Genomic DNA, 11,987 nt, shown 5'->3' with positions numbered 1-11,987 from the left:
AGAATACGTCATTTACCCTCGACACCCGACATTGAACGGAGCAAACAGCGGAGAAGTTCTTGAAGATGGATGACGTTAAATTGGGACGCTGTTGCAATTAATGTTGGAGCAACAAGTGACCATATGCTTTTATACTACTGGGTCAACGGGTGATATTATTTTAGCGTCGCTTCAGCGTCCGGTGTGAACCCTGCGTGCCTCGCTGGTCTCCTGCAGAGCCATGACAGCGGTGCTCTGGAAGCGCAGGTCGGTCTTCTCTCACCAGGCGCTGGAAGGGCAGCTTGCGGATCAGCAGCTCCGTAGATTTCTGGTAGCGACGGAACTCTCTCAGAGCCTCGGTCCCGGGCCTGTAACGGTCCCGAGCCGGTCGCGGTGAGGCTCCTTCACGCCGCCGGGGGCCCGGGCGCTCTTACGGCAGCCCTGGTCTCCAGCTGCTTCCTGGGGGCTTTGCCTCCGGTGGATTTACGAGACAGTGATTAAACTCGTGAAACAGAGAAGTACCGTCATGTAATCCACTGATTTCAACAATGTAACTGTATTCTGAATACCATCTATTTAATTTGTAACTGTAACGGAATACAGTTACTCATAATTTGTATTCTAAATACGTAACGCCGTTACATGTATTCCGTTACTCCCCAACACTGATCACCATGACAAATCCTAGAGCCAGCATTGAGATACAATGATGGTCACTGTATCCGAGACAACGAGGAGGAGGCTTTGTTGTGTGTCTCTGAGAGTGTGTGTCTCTCAGAGTGTGAGTGTGTGATTGTGTGTACCTGTGAGACCGTGCAGCCACTTGAAGCAGAGGACATGCAACACTCAAATATTTGTGGAAGGAGCCCGTCAGGCATCTCAAACACACAGAGCGTTGAAACACTGCAGCTGATTAATCAATCACCAAGAATACCACCAAGCCGCCGTGATGCACTGTGACGGTGTGAGACAGCAAACACACACATAACACAGAGTCGCACACATAATCCGTCACATGGATGCTGACACTTACAGTCTCTCGTAAACACACACACACACACACACACACACTTATGCTCTAGCCCCTGACACACAAAGGGCTATAATTGCTGTTCAGTGGGATGTGTAGGGTCCCATTAGGATTTGTCGTAAATTTATGAAGCCAAATTGGTAATTATTTACCACAATAGTGTGGGGCTGATTCTGGTTAATTACAGCTGGCTAATTGTCCCCATTCTGTGCGTTCCACCACACTGCATGAACACTGTACTGTGGACTAATGATATGGAATAAGAGTGCCCAGCTGTGTGCAATGACTCTCTGCAGTGTTTCCATCGAGCTGCACTCCCCCTCTCTCCCCCCCCTCTCTCTCTCTCTCTCCGATGACACGCTCTCTTTACTTTTCTTTTTTTCTATTTGTCCGTCTCTCCATCACTTCTCTTCTCGAAACCTGTTCTCTCCGTTTCACTCTTTACTGCGTCGTCCTTTGTATCGTCTCACCTGCGATGGACGACGGCATCGGTCACATGTTCACCTCCCGGCTCATGACTTAAGTGTTAATTAGCAAATGTAACAGGGGCCATAATATGATGGTGAACATGATGAGCATTTACCAGTAGCACGCTGGTAAAAGCTCCAGCTGGATGGGTGGATTTAATTGGATAAATTCACAAAAGGATAAAAGACAATAAAACCATTTAATAAGAAAGAGGGATAAGTACAATTCATCTTTCCTTTCGTCTCTTTCAGGCCTCAGTAACATCATTGGAATTATAGTCTACATCTCGGCCAACTCGGGCGACCCGGGTCAGAGCGACAGCAAGAAGTCCTACTCCTACGGCTGGTCCTTCTACTTCGGCGCCCTCTCCTTCATCATGGCGGAGATGGTGGGCGTGCTGGCCGTGCACATGTTCATCGAGAAGCACCGCAAGCAGCGAGCCAAGTCCCGCACCGAGCTCATCAAGAAGTCCGCCTTCAGCCGCATCCCCTCCTACCGCTACCGCTTCCGGCGCCGCTCCAGCGTGCGTTCGTCCGAGGCCCCCAGCCGCGACACCTCCCCCCTGGGGAAGGGGGGCTACACGGGGCCCGCCGCCTCCGAGATGCCCATGTACACGCTGAACCCGCGCGAGGCGGGCAACGCCGGCACCAAGCCGGGCGGCGGCATGGGCGGGCTGCTCAACTCGGAGAGGGAGTTCCTCCAGAGCAGCACGCTCACTAAAGACTACAACAAGGACCCCAACCGCCGGACCACGCCCGTCTGAGAGGTGCTGGCTGCAGATATCAACCAATCAGAGTATCAAAGTGGAGGATGAGGAGAAATACACGGGGGGCGCGAGCGAAGGCAGGGGCCACGCAGGGTTACGGGGTGGGACGGGGGTTTGATAAACTTCGACTGTGAACTGTGAACTTTTAGCCTTTGAACTGTGAATCCTGAGCCCTGTGAGAGATTCAGTGTGTGTAGCAGGGGGAGTTTCCAAAGGAGAAGTTGTTCCCAGCTCCACTTTACCACATATCACTGTAGTTGTACCTGTGACTCCTTACACGTGAAGGCACATTCAATTTATGCTCATGACCTTTTGTGTTCATAGATTGGCTTCTAAAGGGGGAAACAGGATTGAACTCGACAAAAAAAAAAAAGTTTTTTGAAAGCATATCGTAAGTGGTTTACAGTCCCGGGGCAACTTCTCCTACTAATGAGAATAATGTGAAGTAAAGGAGAAGAGGGAAGAGGTGAGAGACCCTGTGTGATCTTTGACCCTCTGACCTCTGACCTCCGGACCCTTTGGATAGCAGCAGAGCCGGATCAGTGCAGGGAACAGGCCTTAAGGCACTGAGCTGTCTCTCTCATTAAGATGCTATTTAAAAAGTGAGGACGTTAACACCTCAGGAAGGGGTTTGGTTCTGTTTCAGTTCAGCCGGATTCGAAACATAAAAGTGAAGATGCAGTTTGTCCATTTTACGGCAGCACATTTGTGGCACTACTTATTATTTCTTCTCATATTGTATATATATACTCCTTTCATATTGATTTTTATTTAATCATGGAGACGCTCACTTCGAAAAAACTGAACTGAAGCTGAATTAAGCTCCTTCCTGGTAACATTTGCCCCCATCGCTCTGATCCCAGGTCAGTAGTTAAACCTGCATACTGATTTTCTTCTTTTTGAGTACACACTGACTGCAGATTAGCCGTCACCGGGGGAAAACGGTGTAACTCAACAGAATTAATGAATCTCTTTTAGATGGTAATGTTAGATCATTGGTGCTTCCTTTTACTCCTGTTTTTCGGGCACACAAGTCTTCTCTTGATTTATTTATTTATTTTTCCACCTGAAGCTTAAAGAGATGATCAAATACGTGTGCGTCTGTCTGTCTGCCTTCACTTGTCACCTTTCACCCTCCACATTTTTCTGTGTAGCCCCATCAGTCACCTCACTGCCACCCTCCGCACCTCCTCTCAACCTTCTCCGTCCTCTGAGGGACACACGCCACTAGGTTTAGCCCCCCCCCGTCTTCCGTCTGTGTCGCTCGTAGACTAGTTTTTTCCTGAGGTTGTTGGTTCAGGTTGCCGTGGAGGGGAGACCACTGAGCTGTGAATATGCTTTAAGGCAGAGCCAAAAAAAAAACAACACATTTAACAGACAGAGAGATTTTTCTTTTTTCTTTTTTGTATTGCTTGCCCACTACCTCTTAGTGAATATCGATCAGATTCATTAAATATATAAAGTTGTCTTTTCTTGCCGGAGAACAATTGTTAAAGAAATTTCAGCTGCAGAAATAAACACTGAGAAAAAAAATCGAAGAAGTGCACATCTCTCTTCTCCGCTGGAGGATTGGTGCAAAGTGAGATTGTTTGTGGCAAAACAACATAAAGAAAGATGGAGCTGCGCTACGAGGATGATGTGTAGCTCATTCATTCAGCTGTCACTCACAGCCTCTCCTCCTCTTTATCTCCCTCATACGTTCACACACACACACACACACACACCTAAACATGTCTTTCACGGGTATCTTAGCGATGACACGCACAGGCTGTCATGGCTCTGTCATATTTCAAAAAACCTACAGTACCAGATTGTGGAGAGACATCAATGCATTTTCCATTTATAACATACACACATGAACATTTTCCATGGATGGGAGAGGGAAAACAGACATACTACTACAGACTAAAAGCATTTCAGCATTTGAGATTTTCTTTTTTAATTAGATCAGAAACATGAGATGATTTACGGCGTATGAATCCATACGCTTGTCTAATGAATTTGACCGTGAGAGATAAGAGGAGAGACGAGAGGCGCACACAAACCTCCAGTTTACTCAGTGGTGTATTAAAGAACTTCAATGTGTTCGTTGGTGGAGAAATTAAGTGACAGTTTCTAAAAATACACAAATCTGAAAGACCAGGTTTGCTAAATACTGAATCTGTGCTGATTTGACTGGGAACTGATCACTTCCACATTCTCAGATACCGAAACAATTATTTCAGTGAACTATCTACGCATCTTCAGCCTCTGTTTGCAGCATAACTTGACTCGTATATGTATGATTATACTTCATACTGTATCTGTAGCTCTAATGTGCACAGCCACTTCCTCACTGGTAATCTACCACTACCTCTAATAGTCCAATGTAACTGTTGACAAATTGTTGATACAGAAATCTCTAACCCAGCTTGTTGCAACACATAGAAAACTCCCTAAAAACCACAGGTTACTTTGCAACACTGCAACAGATAGTGTCTGGTTTCAGGGGAATTAATCACACACACAGACACACACACACACACACAGTGACAAGAGAGAAGGAGCCAAAATAGCCATAAAACAAAAAGCAAGAAAACATGTTGCAGGAAGACGGCACGAATATCAAGTAAAAGCATTTTTTCTCAAACTTCTTTTCTGGGTGTAGAGGAGAAAATGCATTTCTTTTGTTTCCACCATTGCACTATTTTGTACAAACTAAACACGGAACAACGGCGAGCTGGTGCGGCCAAACAGTCGGGCTTCCACCCTGACACCGAAAGATGTTTCCAACCTCAGTCACACTGTTTAATTTATGACGCTGCTGTTTTATCTCCTGTCTTTTGCGCCATAAAGGAGCTGAAAGGGACAAACGTGCATCGAGATGGACTTGCACTCGCCGTCCTCCGTGTGTAAATATTAATTTTGCAAGCTAACTACAACATCAGCAGTTGTCATGGGCTGTGAAAGGGGGGGGGGGAATGCTTTTCTCCGAGCAAGGGCTTTTAATTTTTAAAGGACAGGAGCACACAAGGGCTTTTTATGCTCAGCACTGCAGAGATGACGTGTTAAGGGTGTTATGTCGGATCGCGGGAAGGGGATGGCAAAGTACATTTGCACAGGAACAACTGTTTTTAAAACAGCTGAATAGCTAACCGGCGACGAAACATGCTTCATGCAAAAGGGGAAGTGGGGTAGATAGAAAGCGACAACTGTACTTGTCTGCTCATTAGGCCGTGTTAGCAACAGGTCGGCCTTTCGTTCTTTTGGGCTGCCTTTAGGTTACACGGGCAACTTTGTGAATAATTAGAAATGAAGACTATTGCCTTAAGCAGAGGTAGGACAACATTTTTAATATGAATTATTTGAGTTAGCTCAAGGATTAAACGTATATTAGCAACATACCGCTTACCGCACTTGATGCCAAATATTACTCAAAGTGTTTCCTGTGTATCACGGCCTCCAGGTTAGCTTATAGATCTATAGGTTCGCTGCTCTAAAGACTCTTTTGCGGGCATTGGATTTCCAGCCGTGCACTGACTCAGCAGTAGTAGTTATGTAGCTCCGCACATCAAGGTCCCCTCGGATCCTGAGGGTCTGCCGGGGGTCAAAGTTCAGAACTGCCATCCATGAGCCATGTCAGCATTGACCTTTCAAACCATGCATGCCATATCCATCCGCCTCCAGTGCTTACATTTGCTGTATCTCTAATCGAGTCTCAAATGGCACCCTAATCTCTATTCTCTGTAGGGACACTCGACTGCTACATTTAAGACGCCTTACAAGGGAGCGTGGGCCCCAGAGCCTGTGCTGTTTCTAACGATGTTTACTCCAATAGAGCACAGGGTGCTTTTTGAGACGAGACCTCTGTCTATCTCTTATTACTACCATACGTACAGCTTTGATACTCTGATATCAACAACAAATAATTGTATTATTAGTAAAAAAAAAAAGATTATTCTATTCTAAAGGTGCCACTGTGCAGAGGATGAAAAGACTCTGTCACATATTATAGTAATTAATGTATTACAGGGGGAGGGGTGATCGATGGGAGCAGAGTCGGGGAGCAGGGGTCATAGTCTTTGTAATATTATATTATTCTAGATTCATTTTCTACTTTGATGTGATTTTTGAGATTGTGTTGTTCTGATCACATCTGAAGCCTCTGACAGGACGGACAGAGGAGACGGTGGAGCGCTTGGACGATCTCTCATAGACGTGAACCTCACCAACTCAATGCACACACACACAGACACACACACGCATTCAGAGTACGGTTGCTATACTACTGAGGACGTATTGACCATATAAATTGAGCCATGACCTTGACTCTAGGCAGTACAGGCAAAAGTGCACCTGTTTTCAGAAGTGAAGTTGGATGCACGTAGTAAATTCGATTTTTAACTTTCATACTCTGACTCTGCAGCAGCTGTGTGAGAGATTAACGACAGAATTATTTATATGTCAGAAATTCATCCACCAGTCGGGAGCAGCTGATGGCTCTAAGCTAGATCTGTGCACTGCACGACAAGCGAAGCACGACAAAGCAAATTCAATCTGAAATAAGAGTAAAAAAAAAAACTGACTGAAATTGTTCAACATTTTCTTCAAAAAATAACACTTTACGCTTTAAGGAAGTTCTGTTTTTTGCAGAACTTGGACCAGGATGTCCTTATATGTTTTTAAATTAAATAATGTAGCCTTAGCAGGTACATACCAACTGTGTTTCTATATGTTTTATATTCATTCTTATATTCTTTGCTTTTACCCGAGGCTTTAGAGAACCTGAGGCAGCTGCACTTTAAGAGACCTTACAAAAAAAGACCATTAAATACACATTGTGATACAACACAGTTGTTGCTTAATATAAAACCAAAAATGTACAGAATCAATTTGACTCAAAACCTGAAACAGTCCCTGAAAGAAGCAAAAAAAAGCAAAATTATTATTTACGATGAATTCCTCAAGCATATCATGTGGCATTTTGTTCCTCATTAGTATAGAGACACAAAAACACAACACACAGGTGCACACACCAGTGAACGGTCACAGAAACACACACTCATACAGGGCACACGCAGCTTAATGGAGAGAAGTTCGTCGAAAAGGAGGAAAAAAACACTGTGTCTTGCTTTGGAAAAATGGAAAAATCATTACGACAAAAAGACGACAAACTGTTGCTGATGTTTCGCTCCTCAAGGGAACCTCCAGCACACTGAGCCTGCTGATCCAACGCCGAGGACCAGGAGAACTGGTTGAGAAATGTGAATTTTCACGGAAGAGTTGTGAGACAAACACACGCTATAAGTACTCTCCACTTTGCACTTGCTACCAACACGCAAACACACGTACACACACACGACACACACAAGGTTACTGTGTGAGGAGGGCTTCTGGGTGGAGTCATGTGCCTGCATGTTTGTGTGTGTTTATATTCTCATGTGTGTGTTTGTGTGTGTGTGCATGCGTGCAGTTTTGGCCTCTCCTCACCCGTGCACCCAGTGCCTGCCTGTCCTGCCTTCAGACAGCACACAGATCAGCCATGGGGCTTCCGGTATGACCTCCTCTGCATTCCCACGACCTCTAACGGTCGCACTGGGATCAGTTTTAGAGCTAACGGCCCCGATCGTTCCTCAGCAGACGCAGCCATACAAGCTACAAGGACTGTTTGTGGAGTGTTGTGGTAGAGTCTCTCTATTTTGCTTTGGGACTGTTTGCCCTTTGTTTTATCCCACTGGCTGTTTTTCCCGACCTTGTTGTCTCTGTCTGTGTTTCTAGTTTAGGATCGGCAGAGGGGGCCTCGCAGAATAGATTTTAAAACATCTATGGCGTCCCTAATGACAGCCGATCTTGAATCAGTGCAACCTGCTGTGGCCCAGTGTTCCTCATATCCTCAAACATAAAACAAAAAAGCCAAAAAAAGGGAAAATGGAGTTCTATCCGAGCGCCTTGCTTTTAAAATGATGAGCTATTGGAGGATTTGTGTGGAGAAGCTTTTCACGTGGCAGCATTTCCTCGTTCAGGTGACGCAAGAGGTCGTCCCACTACTGCCAGTTAAATGAAAACTTCTATTGTTAATATGGGACAGAATAAAGTGAGACTCTGGGCAGGTAATAATCTTAATAAGTCTTGAATTTCAAGATGTATTCTGGCCGTGATGCCTATTAAGCCTGTTTTCCCACACCTCGTTCTTCTTCCTTAACAATTTTTGTGTGGTGACCTTTAGCCCTTTAGCTGGAGCGGTTTCATACCTGTCTTTAAATTTACACATATTATTTTGACAGGGAAGTACGAAGTGATTAAAATCTGCTTTTTATGGTTTCGCCTCCGGCCCCCACGTCCACACGGCGCTGTTTACATGCAGAACATTTGCGAGGCTGACACGCTTGACCGACCGAGGATGAAAGGCCCAAAATTTGCAGGATGTTTAAACCAGGTTCGCTCTGCATCAGGTGTAGTGAGGCATAAATTACTCACGAGCAGAAGCACCAGGACACGTTGAAGGATTGAAGGTCCTGGTTACGTAGCAGAAGACGCCAAAAATATTTTCAAAATAAACGCAAAGAAACTGCTGAATGCACGACCACCACGCCGACACAATTACACCTTTGCGGTTTCATCTGGAGCGACAGTCGGACTGGTTTTTAGGGTTTGGAGCAGGTTGAAAATCACTGACACGAAGCCGCTCCAGTTGATTCTAGCTCCGAACGGTGAAGTTTGACATCCAATCCATTTCAATTTGGCCCAGAATGTGATCAGACACACGTGGGTGCTTGGTATTTTGTATTTTAGCTGATGACAATCGCCGTCAAATGTTGCGTTTTCGTCATTTACAGTGAGTGCACGGTGACCATGTACGTATTTGAACAGAGGAATTGAGACACAGTCATTGTTAGACATGCTGATGTTAGCAGTTAGCTCAACTTACTGTTTAGCGGCTGTAGCCTCACAGAGCCTCTGGTCTAAAACGTACAACAAATTTAAGTGAAAAATAACAGGAACCAGACTTTTCCCATTTCAAATTAAACCTGAGAACTTTTAGAAATCGGTTTCAGTTTCTTGATTCAGATTCGGATTTATTTTAGTGAAGGATCCGTAACTATTCTCTTCTTGTTTGTTTTGAGCATGTTTGGCAAACGGCCTTGCAAACCATGTTTCTGTTTTCATGGAGGGTATCGTGCAGGCGTTGTAGCAGTTTGCTCTGAGGCTTTTCAGGCGGAGAAGAGGAGAATAAATAGCGAACCAGACGTTACTCTGTGTCCTGAAGGGTCAGCGTCAGTGTTAAATTCCTGCAGTAAAAAAGACAAAAGTGCAGCTAGAACCTGAAGTCGCGTGAACGAACGAAATCCCCCGAAAAATGAGAGCTTTAATTTGACACAGCACATGAAGGCGTTCTGTCAGGTGTTTGTGTTTAAAGGTTGTAGATGATGCAGCTTTTGATTCTGCTCCACACCTCTGAGCCCCCATCATGAGACACCATGAGTCCCTACAAACACGCACACACATGCATGCAGAAACATGCTGGCACTCACATTGGACTTTCTATACACAGGCACACTGACTGTGTAACACACACACACACACATACACACACACACAGACAAACACACACACGCACACACACACATAGCTGCCAGCCAGTTTCACTGTATACTTTATAATGTAAACCTCCAACTTGCAGCGGTCTGACACAGACACAGGCTGTGAATAAAAGCACACTTTTACTTACATGATATAAATATGATTACCTATATCTAGAGAGAAAGAATATTATATACAGTATAACTATTAGAAAATAAAGAGTCACCTTTTCAAACTGCCTGTGGTCGGTTCATTTTGTATTTGAATGTGAGTCTGTGAAGACGATGATGAAGATGATTTGCTCTAATGTCTATATCTCTCTCTCTCTGTGTCACACACACACACAAACCAACACATACACACGCACACACACACAGATAACAGACTTTGGTGGTCCAGCGAATTAACACTATCTTATCTTAATCAGAACAGCAACATAAACCTGGACAATACTGATGAGAAAACGTACACAAACACACTCTCCTGAACCAGCACACACACACACACACACACATACACACACACAGACACACACACAAGATGTGTAACGCCTATGCTGTGTCAACCGTCCTGAATTAGCCGTCCGACAGATAACATCTCTGCTTATCTCCGGGGCCACCACACAGATGTCTGAATGACGGAGAGAAAGAGGAGACACATTTAGCGCATGTATTGCATAAGGTGCAAAAAGAACATTCAAATTTATTAGAGAAAAAATATTAAATACTTTTACTACTTTTCATACCTACATATAATTGAGATTTCTATCTCATCAGATTACACGACTGGTTTGTTTCTGTACTAGGGATTAAAGGCTCACTTATACCTTGTTTCCCAGGAAAAGAGAACATAAAAACTTTTACATTTTGTATTTGAATTTAACATTCTTTACATAAATACTTATTCCAGGATCCACAGTTGTTTTTTAACATCAGTCTGACTAATTCATCCATATGAGGCCACTGAGTTCCAGACCAAATCCAGGTTGGATGATGAAATCCCTGAGGGCCGTCACACTCTCAGCGCTTCATCATCAATCAGGAAAATGGGTCATAAATTAAAAACACGTGCTTTGATATTTGAAGCAGTTCTCAATTGTGTTTAAATACACTCATTCTAGATCCTATAGGATATATTGTCAGATTATAATTAAACGGTCGGGGCAGTGAGAGAGTCTGATATGAGTCATTGCTCAGATTTACCTGATGAATATTCATAACTCTGACATCACGGATGGAGCTCCATGCCGTCGTCATCATAGAGATTAGACTGGATGACGGGATTATGGGAGAGTCTCCGCTCCACACTGGGATTGGATGCCACTCTGATTTTATTCCTGCGTCTAAATGTGCCATTTTGTCACTCAACCTCTGCAGCTGCTCATCTCGTCCGCTGCACACAGATATTATAACTATCACCCATCTTTTTATTCCCTTCTTCAACCCCGGCTCTTTTCCTCTTCTTCTGTTTTTTTTTCTCCTCCATGATCCTCTTTGCCATTTTCCCCTCTGCCACGTTTTCCTGTTTGGAGACCCCACCCTCCTGTCGAGCAGTATGCTACTGTAGTAATTGCTTTCTTCAGCTCCATTGGCCCAATAAGAGAAAATTGTCCCTTATGCTAATAGCCCATAAAAGACGCAGAGCATTTCCCAGCAGGAATCCCACTTCAGATTATTTTGTACGAGACAGAAATGCCTCACCTCCATGGGCTCTAAAAATAAAGCAGGAAGAAGACGTTTTTTACTCCTGCATACTGATGATCACTGCACTTTGGTCATAATTTATTCAGGATTAAATTTCAACATCTTTTTAATTCTATGCTCTGACACACTAATAAAATAAACCTGATATTATAAGCTTCACAGAGTCAGTTCTTCCTGGGCTCGTTTCCAATTCTGCAGGTCAATGGCTTTAAATTAAAAAACACTTCTCACACATCTTCAATCACATGTGTGTCCCATGTTGAGGATTCAAAGACATGGAAACACACAGAGCATCAGATCAGTGGCGGACTTCTGAGGACAAGAGACACTTGAGCTCTCTGAGAGGAGCAGAATGAGTGAAGAGCCCTCTGAACCATTGTCGCTGTGTGTGTGTGTGAGAGTGTGTGTGTGTGTGAGTGTGTGTGTGTGTGTGTCCCTTGAGTGGAGTAACACTGTGACCATCTGCAGTGTGAAAAAAAAA

The 11,987-nt window shown here is 44.3% G+C and overlaps 1 protein-coding gene across 1 annotated transcript in view; it reads left to right on the top strand.

The window, feature by feature from the left end:
• The window catches only part of cacng3b (calcium channel, voltage-dependent, gamma subunit 3b), an 18,785-nt gene extending 16,545 nt beyond the window's left edge, over nucleotides 1–2,240 (top strand). The window contains exon 4 of the mRNA XM_061090331.1: nucleotides 1,729–2,240. Coding sequence (XP_060946314.1) covers nucleotides 1,729–2,240 — 512 coding nt within the window. The remainder of the gene's footprint in view (nucleotides 1–1,728) is intronic.
• The last annotated feature ends 9,747 nt before the right edge of the window (nucleotides 2,241–11,987 follow it).

Source organism: Limanda limanda, chromosome 17 (genome assembly GCF_963576545.1).
Source record: "Limanda limanda chromosome 17, fLimLim1.1, whole genome shotgun sequence".
Taxonomy (NCBI): Eukaryota; Metazoa; Chordata; class Actinopteri; order Pleuronectiformes; family Pleuronectidae; genus Limanda; species Limanda limanda.
Note: the sequence above shows the minus strand (reverse complement) of the source record. Positions and strands in the feature narration are given on the sequence as shown.